This window comes from Typopeltis vanoorti, chromosome 6 (assembly GCF_054136105.1).
Source record: "Typopeltis vanoorti isolate ZY-2024b chromosome 6, IOZ_Tvanoo_1.0, whole genome shotgun sequence".
NCBI classification, from domain to species: Eukaryota; Metazoa; Arthropoda; class Arachnida; order Uropygi; family Thelyphonidae; genus Typopeltis; species Typopeltis vanoorti.
The window spans coordinates 57,667,022-57,683,818 of record NC_143554.1 but is presented as its reverse complement, the minus strand read 5'-3'; the positions used below and the strand labels follow the sequence as shown (position 1 = coordinate 57,683,818).

The following is a 16,797-nucleotide window of genomic DNA, read 5'->3' as shown; positions in this document are numbered from 1 at the left end:
TTTAAAAGAAAGACGCTACCCAAAGAAAAACTGCTTAAAGGAGTGTTTGTACATGTTCATGCAAAAGGCTGGATGGATGGAGGAGGAATGAAGTTATGGATAGATAAAATTTGGTCTAGGCACCCTGGTGGACTGTTGAAGAAGCCTGCCATGGTAGTATGAGATCAGTTTCGTTCTCACAGAACAGACGATGTTACAAATAAACTCAAGGAATTGAAAACTCAGCTATAATTCCAGCAGGTCTAGCTAGTCAGCTTCAACCTTTAGATGTCTGTATTAATAAACCATTTAATGGATTTATGAGGGAGAAGTGGAACAGCTGGATGCAGTCTTCAGATTTTGAGGTTACGCCATCAGGAAGAAGGAAGAGGCCTAGCATTTCGCAAGTTTGTGAGTGGATCAAAGCTTCATGCGATGCTGTGAAAACTGAGACAGTGGTTACATCATTTAAGAAGTGTGGAATTAGTAATGCACTGGATGGTACAGAGGACAATTTGTTGTATGAGGACTCAGATTCTGATTTAGAAGAGGTTTCAAGTGTCTCTTCATTTAACTCTGGAGATGAATTTCTGGGGTTTGACAATTAAAAGGTGGGGACTCTTTCCTAGTTAGATTAGGTATTTGTTGAAAGTAGACTACTTATTACTTTATATTTGAAATACTGTAAATTCATTATAATATTCAGTGATAAAGTTTTTTTCCTAAACAATGTGTACAAAAAAAGGGGATGCATCCTATATGGCGGTACGTCTTATACACCGCCAAATAGGTAATTAAAATTTTGTATTAGGTGTAATTTTTATGTTCATGCAATTCTTGTTGTGTTCAGAAAAGGGGGAGCTTGGCTGATTAATGACAGATCTCTTATATACTCTCTTCAGCCACTTTCTCATAGAAGATCAGTTTCTGCACTGTTTCTCTCTTCTACAGATATTTCCATGGCCATTCATTATGCCTCCCATTTCTGCCACAAGAACTTTACAGTTGAATCACATACACACTTATCAACACTGCTATTCCCATTCACCTTTCATTCCTGCCACTCCAATTCTGTGGAACAGCCCCCCCCCCCCTTCTCCCACCCATGAAGCATTTCCAGAGGACTACAACCTCTAACAGTTCAAGAATAATATCAACCTTTCCTTCATGCTTATATGGTGATCAGAATACATTATGAAAATTATGGAAACAACTACTGTGTTAGAGTAAAACTTTAGTCTAATATAAACCAAAATAATCACCCGACATTTCGACCTTCACATTAAGCTTATCACTTGGAATATACACATATATACAAAGAATATCAACACATTACTCTATTTCTGATCCCTGCCCACAAGGCATTTGTCTGCTATAGGCTCTTCTGCCTTTCATGTGTGGGAGTAATAAAAAAAGAAAAAAATTGCCTTTGGTTGGAGAAGTTAGCTCCATCACCCAATAAGCTTTGCTATTTCTATTACTGTTTTCTTGGAAAAAAAACAGATTCTGAAGGCAAAAGCAAAGTTGAAAATATGTCCAAGCAAATACAAAAAATTACGTTTAAAAAGTTAAGCTTGTAATAACACCATCACAGTTAATTTTATACATGCTCATTTAAAGTATTTCCATGAGGAAATTGGTCCACAATTAAAAGATTGAAAAGCAGGTATAAGAAATACTGCAATATTAGAATTAAGTCAAATTACTGTTGGTTTTAAAAAGGGAAATGGTTGGGTGTGTCACAACCCATAAAATAATCATTTTATTCTAAAGAGATTAAGGATTAAACATTATTTTCTTTTATTTTCAGATCACTCTATTCATGATTTCATAAAATAATACATATATCATTATTATGTTAAAATAAACAAATGATGAAAAATAAGGAAACACCTGTTTTATGTATATATCTTCCCTAGTTTGTGAGAAATACTTGTAGCCCCCCCCCCCCCCCCCCAAAGGATATAATTTTTTTAAATCAGTGCAGCAAAAAATCTTCAGTGCAAGCTTCATTTGACAGTTTATAGGCTTATGCATTTAATTTCATGGGGAGTAGCTAAATTATTTATTCCAAAAGTCCATAATCTGTTATGACGCAATCAGAGCACCCAACATTCATGTTCTTTTCTACCATATGTAATGTTAAGAAACAATCTCTAAATATATGAGAAATTCCCTTTACTTACTCCTACATGCTTCCAGTTACAACTACCAAAGTTAAATAATGATTTGCACTGCTTTTTTTTTTTGTGTGTGGGTGTGACAATACTATGTTGACTTAAGTCAACATAGTATTGTAGCATTTTTAATTAAATTAAGTATTAAATTAAATTAATAATTAAATGAAGGATTATTTTTCACCAAATACTAAGTGTTACAGCCATTTTTGGTACAAAACCACGAGTTAGCGACACCCTCAATACTCTTCAAAGTAAAACTATATAGAAATTTTCCATATGTCAAAAATTTAGGTATTACTGATTTATATGATAAGAATTGCTTATTTGTAAAGAGAAGGTGCACAAAGTTTGTTTTTTCTGGAGGTAGAATGTAATTGATTGAGACAGTAGATATGAGTGAGAAAAGAGATGATAGTATTAGCAATGAATGATTTTAGTGAGAACAAGAAGAATGCGAGAATGAATATCAGGAAGTTATTGAGGAGATTAAAAGATAATTGATGGTATTCTAGCAGAGCTGTGTGAGGAGAAAGGAGTGTATTTTGAAAATGTGTGGGATGAATTTGAGGAAAATGATTTTGGAGTGAGTCAGTTGGAGAGACTGTTGCTGGAAGAGAGAATAATGACTGCAGTGAATAGAAGATCTGAGGAAATAAGAAGGTGATGTGGAAGAGTTAGTGAAAAAAGGGTAGGATAACTTGTGATTGTTGCAGTGAGTAGTGTGAATAAAGAGAATGAGAAGACAGGAACATAACGCAGACAGAGAATCATAAAAGAGGGGAAGCCTGGGTGGAAAGGAAGACACTGTGTGAGGTATGCATGCTGGATTTAGAAGTGACTGTATGAGTGGACAAGAAAGAGCTGAGATGTCCTAGGAAATGGGGAGTGTTTGCCTGGAAAGGGTTGTAGAATTACTCATGACAGAAAGGAATAGGCAGGGGAGGTATGAGAGTCACACCAGAGAAGTGATGTCCACAGGACTTGTTATAGAACATGGAATGAACTATTATGTTTTTATATGAAAGCCAAAAGTATCCAAAATAAAGGTAATGAAATTGTTGCATTGATTGAGAAAAGGATATAGCATTGCCACCATGCTAAAATAGCAAATGTGAAAAAACACATTTTTCATATTAAACAAATGTCATCATCATCATCATCAAATTCCTGCCATGTACCCTCAAGGGGTGTACAGGATATGATAGTACTACATGTGAAAAAAAAAAAAATTACATCATTATTAATTTCCTATCTACAATTTTCCTCCAAATCAGCCTGTTACTTGTCTCCACTCCAACATTATCAGATCTTATATTTCTATCGTCTAAGGCACTTTGTACCGTATCAATTCACCTATATCTTGGTCTTCCTCTGGGTCGTTTTGCTGCCAACCTGGCAGAGAACACTTGTTTTGCTAATCTTTCCTTGCCCATTCTGTTTAAGTGACCATACCACCTGAGATTAGCTCTGATGACGCATTCCTGGATGCTGACAATGCCAAGTTCTTTCCTAATATCCTCGTTTTTAATATGATACTGCCATTGATGCCATCTGTTCACGCCTATAATCTTTCTCAGGACTCTCATATCTGTGGTCCCTAGTCTTTGGTCAAGTGTTTTACTTCTGACCCAGCTCTCGGATCCATAAGTTAAAACTGGTTTGAACACTAATTTATTGTTCAAATTGTATACAGCTAATTTAGTGTTCCGACTAATTTCTCTCTTATTCCATATGAATTTATTCAATTGACTTCCCACCATACCAGCTTTGCTGATTCTGTTGTCTATTTCTATATTTAATTTACCATCTTCACTAAAAATCGTGCCTAAATAGCTGAAATGTTTTACTTGTTCCACAGGTTCTCCCTTCACAACACAGTTCACATTTTTCATGTTTCTTCCTATTTTCATTGTCTTTGTCTTTTTAATGCCGACCTTCATACCGTATATATTACAACAGCTGTTCAATTTAGTCAGAGAATCTTGCAGACTTGTAGCGGATTTATTTAGAAGTATAACATCATCTGCATAAAGCAAAGAGCTGACATTAACATCTCCAATTTTGATATCATGTTTAATACCACTTTCCTTCATAATGTGATCCATATAGATAATGAATAACAGAGGGGATAATGTACATCCTTGTCTCACACCAGATTTAACATTAAACCATCTTCCTGTACTTCCTTCAATTTTAACTGCTGACTTACAACTCAAATAAAGACTAAGTATTGCTTGATATAATGCCCCATTGACACCATATAACTGCAGCGTATTGCTTAGCTTCTCTCTTGGCACCTTGTCATATGCCTTTTCCAAATAGACAAAACTTAAATACAGATCTTTGTTATATTCCCATGCTTTCTCGACTATTTGTCGTAAAGCGAAGATCTGATCCTGACAGCCTCTATTTGGCCTGAATCCAGCTTGTTCTTCACCAAGCTTTTCTTCCACAATTCTTCTCAACCGTTTCTCAAGTATACTTGCATAGATCTTGCCAGGAACACTCAGTAGGGAAATACCTCTGTAATTCTCACATTCAGTTTTATTTCCCTTTTTATATATGGGTACTATGAGAGCTCTACTCCAATCATCGGGAATTCGTCCCTCTGTCCAGGCTTTCTGAACTATGCAGTGCAGCCACTGTAAGACTCTTATACCACCATACTTCAGCATTTCTGGTCGAATATCATCTACTCCTGCTGCCTTTCCACATTTCAAGCCTTTGATGGCTTTTTCTACTTCAAGTATGGATATGTATTCCTGACTGCATGCCTGGTCAATGTCTTTTACCACTGTGCTGACATCACTGCTTGTTTCATTTAGCAGTTTTTCAAAGTAATTACTCCATACTTCAAGGATATCTTTTTCTCCCGTTTTCATGTCATCTTCTTCATCTCTAATTCCTTTTATAGCACTCTTTCTTCCATTCTTAAGCTTCTTCAACAACCTCCAGAATATTTTGCCACCTTCTTGATATTTATTTTCTATATTCTTGCCAAAGTCCTCCCATGACTTTTGTTTAGCTAGTTTTACACAGTGTTTAGCATTCTTACATTTGTCTCTATATTCTCTAAGAGCACAAGCTGACTTATTTGACAGGAACTTTTGGTATGCTTTCTTCTTTTCCTTCACTGCCTCTTTAACTTCCTGTGTCCACCAGGGAGTTCTGATTTTTTTATCCTTACAGACAACTTCACCACATGCCTCTCTGGCTGAATCAATCAATGTTTTCTTCAGAGTTTGCCACTGAATCTCCAAGGTTTGATTCCTGTTCTCAAACTCTTTCATTTTTTCTTCAATAATCTTTGTGTATTTTAGTCTACAGCTCACATCTGAGAGCTGCTCAACTTTTATTCGCTTTAAAACTTTCTTACACATTATTCTTTTCAATATGAAATTCAAATTAAACAAATGTTTATCTATTAATTATCTATAACTGATGGTCAAATTTATCTCAGTAAGTTAAAAGGAGTGCTAAAGTGGTAATAATTGCAGCATTAAATTCCAAAACTTGAATGCCTTGATTTTTAATTCAAGAATAAAATTGTTTCTTTGCTCTCCAGATTTGCTAGTTTAGCATGGTGGTTATGCAGAACTTGAGTGCACAGAGAAGGGTGGAGGAAGGATTGATGGTGAATGAACAGGAAGTATATGAGGAATTGAGTATATTTCATGTGAATAAGGCTGTAGGATGTGATAATACACTCAATGGATAAAACATTAGAGATACCTACCTAGTATTAGTATTTGTATTAGTAATATTGAGTATTAGCTGGCACAAATGGTAGAATACTAACTACTGCAAATGATGAGATATTTGAGATGTTAAATGAGCCAATTCATAATGGTATTTCATACCTGTAATGTAACATTATAGAGAACTTGAGTGCACTGGGAAGAGTGAAGGAGGGACTGATGGTGAATGAACAAGAAGTATATGAGGAATTGAGTTAACCTTATGTGAATAAGGCTGTAGGGTGTGATAATACACTCAATAGACAAAACATTAGACATACCTACATAATAGAGTGTCAGTCCTTCTCTGGCGCAAATACCAGCCTGTACTCTCTGAGGCATTGACTCCACCAGATGCCGGAGGGTTGTCGGGGGATAATTCCAGCCATACCTGTTGCAGCATTGACAACTGAGACTTTCGTCCTGGTTACATGGATACAATGTTTTACTCTATGACATCCCAAAGAGATTTGATTGGATTTAAATTCGGGGACCTTGGAGCCACTGGATGGTTCCAAAGTCAGATGAGTATTCCTCGAGCCATGTCCGGGTAGTTGAGGCCTGGTGGGGTGGCACAGTGTCCTGCTGAAACAGACCATCAGCACGAAGGAAGGCCGTGAACGTGTGTAGGTGGTCAGCCAGCACATTCTGGTAGCTTGTGGCATTTAAGGACCTCTGAACACACTAAGGGACCTAATATGTTACATGGGAAAGCTCCCCAAACCATCACAGAGCCACCAACCAAATCCTTGAACAGAGGTTACTTGGCACGATGGGACCATGGCCTCATGCTGCCAATGCCACACCCTCCCATCAGCTCGGTATAACTAATAATGGGAATCATCAGACCACATGACCTGGTTCACTCTGCAGAGGTCCAGTTTTGATGGTCCCAACACCAGGCAAGAGTCCTAGAGTTCTTACCACTTGGGCAATAGAATGAACCATCTGTCCTGTGCTGATAATATGTCCATGATCAAAGTTGCTAAGACTGTCACATTTACCCATGTTCGTTGACTGCAATACACTGTTGGGAAGCCCCAATGTCTGCATATTTACTCTCTGCATTTGGTTTGGGTATGTTTCACTCTGAGCAGGGGATGGCGGTGTCAACTTCCCATTACTCATATACCTAATGTTTTGTCTACTGAGTGTATATCATTGCGTGTTTTGAGGGAAATGCTCTGAGAAGATAACAGCATCGACGTCCCTTTTTAACATGAGTACAAAATTTTTTCCTTCACAAGGTAGGAGATAAGACTAAGGCTTTAAATTATAGACCAAGCTATGTTGTTGGATTTGTGGTTAAAGTGTTAGAGATAGAGAGAGAGAGAGAGAGTCAAGACCAAGACTCAGAATTCAGTTAACAGCAGCGCATTTTTGATGTTTTCGCTGGTTTTCTATAGGAAGAATGTGTTTTAGCAATCTATTTATTTATTTTAACAAAGTGACAAATGCCATGGACAAGGGAGATGATATACAGTAGCATAATTAGATTTTGCAAAGATTTTGATCGGAATGCATTGCCTGAAGGTGTGGTGAGTGCAGAGATGGTGAACGCATTTAAGAGTATGGCATAATGAACTATATGAATGATAATGGAATCACATACACTGAGTTTTTGAACTACACAGGGTTCTGATTAGAATACTAATAATAAATTCCTAATTTTATATTTAAAAAAATGTTTGGAAACAATTTTTCTCATACTTCGTATTTAACTGGCATTTTTTACTGGCAATGCTGATGAAAATGAAGAAGTGTGGTTACAAGAAAGCATTTGAGCAAGTAGCATAGCATAGCATTTAGAATTCTAAATATTGCAAATGATGCAAGATTTTCAAATTAATGTCAGTGAGAAATTTAAATAATTTTTTGAAATACATAGCCATCCAGACTTATAATATTTCACGAGTGGAAGTTACATAAAAAAATAATAAATAATAGTAACACACACACACACACACACACACACACACACACACACACACACACACACACACACACACACACACACACACACACACACACTTTAAGTGACAATATTTTAAGAAAATTCACAAACAGAGGAGAAATACACAAATAGAGGAGAAATATTATGAAATTACGGTATTTATTCAGAAGAACTATTCCAGGATATATTAAACAGCTAACAACATTTTAAATCACACTTTAACTATTTATCTGACAATCCGACTTCTTTCATTTTGTTCTGAAAAAACCTTTCCAAAATGTTGGCACACTTATAATATTCTGTATCAGGACTATTATATGCTCGACAGTTATAAAATATGCGCTGCATATCAGCTGTAAATAATCTTCTGTTGATGTAGTAACGATTTTTAAAGCGATCAGTCATTGTCTTCAAGTCTGAAATCAATTAGTAAATATTTATTATATATTATTTAGTTATTTCAAGATAGGCTGTAAACTATATACAGATTTTATAAATATGAAAGATATTTCATTTTATATTTTAAAGAAATGTGATAAAGTATTAACAACTCAGTTGTTTAATGAAAGCCTTACAAAATTAAAAGTTGTTAAAGTAGTGAAAATAAAACGGGTTAGTGAAACATCATATTACAGAATGGTTTGCATCAGAATTAATTTAAGAATTATAATAGTGAAAGAAAAAAAAATCAAAATATAGTATTTATTTATTGTTACTATTAACAAGGTAAAAAGAATACTGGTAGTTTAAATTTATAAGAGAAGATATAAGCAGTGTGTGTGTGTGTGTGTGCTTTTTTTTCTTCTTCTTTTTTTTTTTTTTTTTCAGATGGAGCATTATTTTCTGAGAGGGAAATTTTATGCAACGGACTGGAATGATTTATTGGAGGAGGAAAAAAATTCACTCTTCTAGATTAAATCCTCAAAGATGGATATATATATATATCAGAACCTAAACACCGACTCTTTCAGTAGGATAGAAATATATATATTTACAAAAAAATTTTCATTCCACTCTGGAATAATGATCAGTAACTTAGAAACCAACTTCTCAAGTGGCACCCTGTCAAATGCAATTGTAAAATCCAAAAAGGAGGATAGCATATGTCTTTCCCTCAACAACCACTCTTGTCACTTTATTATAAAATGCAATCAGATTACTAAAACACAAGCACCCCCTAAAAAATCCATGCTGACTTTCACTATCATCTTCCCAATGCTGTATATGATCTCTCATTAATTTCTCCAAAATCATAATAACTACTCCTTGGGCACCTTTCCTGTAGCCAGACTCTTACTGAAAGCCAAGCCAATGCAGATGTACAATTCTTTAGTGCATTCCCTCAAAAGCCATGGTGAAATCCCATTCAGTCCCATTGAAACACACTCTCCTCTGCACTTCTAAACCTGGAACCCTCCATATCCCTCCAGTATAAAAACCTACTTCTCCAGGATGAAATACCCCAACAGTGCTCATTAAACAACACCACTATGCCCTTTGCACCAGTACAATCTACTCCCATATTTGTCTAACAATGTCATTCTTCCACATTAATTTCTCCTCCTCCTACTGGCCATATAACAAAAGCATTTCTTAGGACTTCCCTTTGATCCCAGGACCAATGTTCTCTTATATTCAAATTTTGTTTTCCTTACCATACTAGTCACTCTACTGGTCTAAGTCATATATTCTTCATACATCTTCTCTCCATCCCTTTCCTTATATCTTTTCCATAATCACTTTTTCACTTGCAATTCCCATTTTGACTTCATTTGTCATCTATTTTATGCCAAATTATGTTCCCTTTTTCACTTGAGGTATACAACTTGCCATTGCTGCTAGTAAATATTTCTTCATTAGCAACCATACACTGATGATATCTCACCATTTTCCAATTCCTCCACACATGGAACTGGTCCAAGTTCATTTTTAAGATTCTGATGAGTCCACTCTTTTCCAGTTCTATCTGGCAAGCAAAATGTCTCATTCTCCCTCTCTCTCTCTCTCTCTCACCCCCCCACCCACACAGAGTCCAATCAAATCCTTAATAATTGGTGTGTTCATATCAAGAAATGTTCACAATTAAGATTATCTCAACCACATTCAAGATCAGATAATTAGCAGAGATAACAGAAAAAGATTAATGAATAATAATAATAATCAGCTACTGGAACAAATCCTGAAACACACCCCGACTGAACATCACCAGAATTCAAGATTGGTATATCAACATAAGAGGCCTGAATGGCAAAGAAATGGAGCTAGCAGGAATTGGATAAATACCAGAATGACATAATAGGGGTGACTGAAACAAAAAAGACAAAAACTGGTGAGATCTATCTGAGCAATAAATACAAAATGTTATATTCAGGCAATGAAAATCAAGGAAGAGAAGGGATAGCTATATTCAACACTAAATATGAGGTTAATCTTCTTAAATGGCAGGCAATATCAAGTAGAGTGATGTAGGCAAATATTAGAATGGGGAACTAGACAATAAGACTTATTTGTGCCTATAGTCCAACAGAAGATTCTATTAAACTAGAAGTAGAAGAATTTTTTGAGGCTTTAGAGAAAAGAACTAACACAATGGAAAAGTAAAAGATGGTCCTTGTTGGAGATCTAAATAGCAGAGCAGGAAATGACTGTCAGACATACAAAAATATTTTAGGAAAATTTGGAGAAAAGAGCAAAGCTAATAATAATGGCAAATGCTTATTGAATTTCTACTCAGGACATGGGTTGGTTATTACTAACATAATATTCCAACATAAAAATGTGCACAAAATTCACAGGGAGAGAAGAGACAAGGAATAAGAAAAGTCTCATTGACTACGTTATTGTTGATAGTGATGGTTTCTCACTGGCGTAGGACACTAGAGTGTACAGAGGATTTGAAATCGGAAGTGATCACCATTTAGTCTTGAGCAGAAAATTGAATTTGATATTGAAAAGAAGAACATGTAAGAAAGTTTTAAAGTGAATAAAAGTTGAGCAGCTCTCAGATGTGAACTGTAGACTAAAGTACACAAAGATAATTGAAGAAAAAATGAAAGAGTTTGAGAACAGGAACTAAACCTTGGAGGTTCAATGGCAAATCCTGAAGAAAAACTGATTGATTCAGCAAGAGAGGCATGTGGTGAAGTTGTCTGCAAGGATAGAAAAATCAGAACTCCATGGTGCACACACAAAGCTAAAGATGCAGAGAAGGAAAAGAAGAAAGCATATCAAAAGTTCCTGGCAAATAAGTCAGCTTGTGCAGTTAGAGAATACAGAGACCAATGTAAGAAAGCTAAACACTCTGTAAAACTAGCTAAACATAAGTCATGGGAAGACTCTGGTAAGAACATAGAAAATAAATCATGAAGATGGCAAGATATTTTGGAGATTGTTGAAAAAGCTCACAAATGGAGGAAAGTGTGCTGTGAAAGGAATTAGAGATGATAATGGTGACATGAAAACTGGAGTAAAAGATATCCTTGATGCATGGAGTAATTACTTCAAAAAAACTGCTAAATGACAGCACAGTGGCAAAAAAAAAAAAAAAAAAAAAAAAAAAAAAAAAAAAAAAAAAAAAAAAAACCCTCACCATGCAAGCAAACAGGAATACGTCCATAGTTGAAGTAGAAAAAGCCATCAAATGCTTAAAATGTGGAAAGGCAGCTGGAGTAGATGATATTTGACCAGAAATGCTCAAGTCTTACTGTGGCTGCACTGCATAGTTCAGAAGGCCTGGACAGAGGGAGGAATTCCAGATGAATGTGAGAAAAAAAAAGAGGTATTTCCCTACTGAGTGTTCCTGGTAAGATTCATGCCATCTTGCCATCTTCTCAACCGTTTATCAAGTATACTTGATAAACGGTTGAGAAGGATTGTGGAAGGAAAGCTTGGTGAAGAGCAAGCTGAATTCAGGCCAAATAGGTTTCAGGATCAGATTTTCACTTTATGACAGACAGTTGAGAAATCATGGGAATATAACAAAGATATGTATTTAAATTTTGTAGATCTGGAAAAGGCATATGTCAAGGCACCAAGAGAAAAGCTATTCAAAACAGTGCAGTTGCATGGTGTGAATGAGAAATTATATCAAGCAATACTTAGTCTTTATTTGAGTTGTAAGTCAGCAGTTTGGAATTGAAGGAAGCAGGAAGATAGTATGATGTTAAATCTGGTGTCAGACAAGGATGTACATTATCCCCTCCATTATTCATTATTTATATGAATCACATTATGAAATAAAGTGGTATTAAACCTGATATATAAAACTGGAGATGTTAATCTTAGCTCTTTACTTTATGCGGATGATATTATACTTTTAAATAAATCCAGTACAAGTCTGCAAGATTTCTTGACTAATTCGAATAATTTTTGTATCAGATTTGGTGTGAGTTATGTTGACACTGGCTACATGCTTCCTGCAGAAAAATAGATGGATCGGCACAAAAGCTATTTATCGACCTCAACCAGTCCTTTTTCGGTTCGCTCTAACTCCCTTCTGTAAAACAGCGCCTGAATTTGGGCAAACGAGTTGAAAACCTCAAACAGCACATCAATATTATGAACGAAACTTTTTCCTCCAAAATACGAGCACTGGAAGCTAAGCTTGAACTAATTGATGATCAGCACCACAATGCAAGTTCACCCTTGCCTATGAACGAACTCTGCGACCGAATCACATCAACAGTACACAACTCTATGGAGGTCAAAAACAATAAATTCATTGTTATTTTGAACTTTTTGACACAAAATGGAAAATCACTAAAAGAAGACATCTTCAAATTAGCAGAAGAATGCAACAATGATTCTAAAAAGATCATCAGGTGTCATCGTTTCGGACCTATAAATAAAAGAAAGGATAGAACGAATTTTCCATGCCTTGTAAAAGTGATTTGTGACATGTCGACACACACATCAAATTAATAACAGTGATCAACAACAAGTTCAAAGACACTTGTCCCAATCACGTATACGTGCTTGAACAGACCCAACATTTGCCCAGAGTGAACAAGGATGCCATCTTCAAAGACAACTCGAAGAAAAACGCCAAAATGGAGACAACAGTTGGATCATTGACTGCAAACAAGTTAAATTAGTGCAAAAATCAAGCAGCACCACTAGTAGCCACCATGGAGACCAGTATGCAGGCACTGCATAGAAAATGCACAAGACCCTTGCAATCAAATATATGTCTCACAGAACCTTGCATATCCACGTCACCAACATTCATGGCCTAAACTCCAACCTTAATAGTGTCTGCTACCATCTTCAGTCCACCCCACCTATTCTTTCTGGCAGAAACTCAAATCTCCTCCCCCCCCACAGCACTATTCATCTCAATCTTCCAAACTATACACTCTTTAACTCCTTTCAACCCAAGGGTGGCATCTGCATTTACATCTGCTCTGACATCTTGCCAGAGAGCACCCAACTTTGACCTTCTTTGGTTGAAAATATCCCTTCCCCACTCAGTCAAATTCATTTGCTGTCTCTATCACTCCCCTAATGCAACCAACCACTCTGAGTTCTTTAATTTCCTCTCCTGAAAAACTGATTTTCTCTGGTCCCACTTTCCCAACAGCAAAATCATCCTCCCAGGAGATTTTAATCTGGCTTTCCTCCTCCAGTTGTACAGATCTTGCAAGCAGAGATACTGAAACATTTATTGTCACTAATGACCTTACACAACTTGTTCAGTTGTTCAGATGCCAACCAGAATACCAGATAACCTGAACCACTCCCCAAACATCCTAGATCTCTTTCTCATCAATGACCCTTCCAAATACACAGTGAATGTAGTGGGCTCTTAGGTAATTCTGACCATTAATCTAGTGTTCATCTCCAACCCCATGCAACAACGCTGGCACAGCCACTCCCATACAAGAGTAGCTTGGCATTATAACAGTTCCAAGTGGGACGGCCTCTGCAATTTCTATTCCTCATTCCTATGATTGGACTATTGCTTCCACCTCAAACATATGCACCTAACTTATAACCAAAGTAATCTTCACGGGCATGAAAACATACAATCCCCACACTACTCCGAACTGCCATTTCCTATAAACCCTGGTTTTCCAAAAGATGTGCTGCCAAGGCTGTACAAATGAAAAAAACCAAACATACCATTACTGGCTTAAATCAAGAACTCCATCCTCCTTTAGAGATTATACTCAAGCCCAAAATAGATGAAAAAAATAAAAATCAATGCTTCCAAAACAGAGTTCAAAAGAGCAAAAAGCAGGAAACTAGCAGCCTGTTGGTCTCTCACGAAAGCAATTGGTTGTAACTTCTTCCCAACACTATTCCCAGATGGCTTTATTGCATCATCACCCACAGAAAAAGCCAATCTCCTGGATTCATGTTTGCTTCCAATGCATGCAAAACTGACAATGGTAAATGCCCCCAACCATTCCAGATGCCGAACATACAATGTCCCCTATATTCTTTTGACACAAAAGAGATCAGAAAAATACTGTCCAAATTAGACACAAAAATGTCTCCTGGCCCTAATGGCATTCCTCCAATTGTCCTGAAAGTTTGTGCAACAGAATTGACTCCTATCCTATCCTATCCTATGTCACCTATATATATTCTCTTACTCCACTGATATTCTATCCCACAGTCTGGTAATTGGCCTAAATTCAACCCATTTCCCAGAAGGCTGACAAGTCACTGCTGTTCGACTACTGCCTCATATCGCACACCTCAATCCTGTCTAAAGTAATGGAAAAAATCAATTCCCAACTCCTACACTACCTCGAAGGTACTCGTCTAATAACTGACCGCCAGTATGGATTCCATCGCTGCCGATAAACAGGAGATCTGCTCACATATATTATCCATCTCTGGACAAATGCCATGGAGAAGTTTGGTGAATCTCAAGTAGTTGCACGCACTTGATATCTCCAAGGCATCCAACCGGGTCTGGCACAAGGGCTTACTAAGCAAACTGCCATTGTTTGGTCTATCTCAAGAACTTTGTAGTTGGATTGTCAGCTTTCTGTCTGGACGCATGCTATGTGTGGTGATGGATGGTTCCTTATCTTCTTTCCAACTAATGACAGGGTTTCACAAGGTTCTGTCCTCTCACGAACCCTCTTCCTACTATACATCAACGATCTACTTCAGTTGACCTTTGACCTCCAACCCAATACACAGTTTTGCAGACAACAGCACATTGCAATAAGTTTTAAAAGAGGTATACCGTGAGTAGACATATCGATACAAAATTAATAATGGAAAAAACTCACGTACAAAGATTATACTGTTAAATAATCTTTGTACGTGAGTTTTTTTCCGTTATTAATTTTGTATCAACAGCACATTGCACCCCTCTCCTCTCTTTCTTTTGATAAACCTTACTCCACACAACTCACCTCAACCCACAGAATATCAACCATCACTGCTTCAATTCTGATCTCCAAGCCATCCTCCAATGGGGTTCAGATAACCTAGTCAATTTCAATGCTAATAAAACCCAGTACTCTCTTATTTCTCATAAAAAAAGAACCATTTTCTCCAAGTATTATTTTTGACAACACCCAAATTTCCAGACAATTTCAGATTTCTCTTCTTGGAATTACTCTGATATCAAGTCTCTCCTGGCATAAACACATCACAACCATTGCATCCTAAGCTTCCAAAAAACCAGGATTTCTCTTTCACTCAAGACATTACTAACCTTATACAAATTACAAATCCTCCCAGCTACTGAATATTGCTCTTGCATATGGGGAGGGGGGGTGGCCCTAAAAGTTCCCTCAAAATGCTTAACTCAATACAAAGGGGAGTCAATTAATAATTTCGAATCATTAATTAGCTATTAATGATTTGTCTCTTTTCAACTACTCCCTCACTTTTACACAGAAGTTTAGATTCTGCAATGTGTATTCTACAACTATTTCCATGGGAAATGTTCATCTGAATCAGCATCAATAATTCCTCTATTTAGTACTAAGCTTGTTGGAACACATGCAACTACTGCTCAAATCCCCTCACAGTGCACCTTGAAACCCACAGAACAAGTTTCATTTTCCTCCTCCTTCATCCCTGCAACTGTTGTATTGTGGAACAGTCTTCCTGCTTATGTTTCCCAAGGAATACAATATATATATACAGTCTTTTAAATCAAATGTAAACAAGTTCCTCCTTTCCCAATCCACTACCCAAATACAGTAGTAATGTACTATAGGTTGATCAATAACTTCTCGTGTATGGGCTCAACATAAAATATATAAAAAAATCAAGGAAGCAGAAGGTCACAAGTGGGGTCTCAGGACCCCACTTGTGACCTGTATTGTTTAACCTGTATTGTTTAACCTTTATATCAATGAAAGTGTCAATGGACTGCAGGGGGATATTCAGTTGTTTGCAGACAATGTGAAGCTGGGAAGGGTTATTAGTAATAGTGCAGATGTAGTAGCCTTCAAGAGGATTTGAATAAAATGGACAGATGGGAAAATGAATGGTGGTATCAGTTTAATTCAAGAAAATGTAAAGACTTAAAGTTTAGGATACATCAATGTGAGGCTGCATACTCTGTTGGAGGAAATGTACTGGAGGAAGTGGAGAAGGTAAAGGATATGGGGGTAATGACCGATAGAAACCTGAAATTCAGGGAACATATCACAAAGTTGGTGAAGGTGACCCAGAGGATTGCTGTAACACTGAGAAGGACAATGACCAGCAGAGATAAGAGTTGTCATTCCAAAGCCCTGACCAAACCACACCTGGACTGTTGTGCTCATATTTGGTCTCCAGGATATGAAGGGGATAAATTAATCTTGGAAAGAGTGCAGAGGCAGATAACAAAGATGATACCAGGACTGTACAATGTTACTTAAGTATAAAGAGCTAATAAGCTTCATTAGTTCAGGAAGTTCAGATCGCTAAGAATAGCGATCTGAACTTCCTCCACCTTTGCAACGAGTTGCCCGGTATTGTACTACAT

General features: G+C 36.8%; 1 protein-coding gene across 3 annotated transcripts in view; it reads right to left on the bottom strand.

The window, feature by feature from the left end:
• Positions 1-7,990: 7,990 nt before the first annotated feature.
• Gcn5 (Gcn5 acetyltransferase) overlaps positions 7,991-16,797 on the bottom strand; it is a 470,342-nt gene continuing 461,535 nt past the window's right edge. For all 3 annotated transcript variants that reach the window (XM_090394171.1, XM_090394172.1, XM_090394173.1), the window contains exon 21: positions 7,991-8,266. In XM_090394171.1, coding sequence (XP_090250297.1) covers positions 8,073-8,266 — 194 coding nt within the window. In that variant the 3' untranslated portion in view covers positions 7,991-8,072. The remainder of the gene's footprint in view (positions 8,267-16,797) is intronic.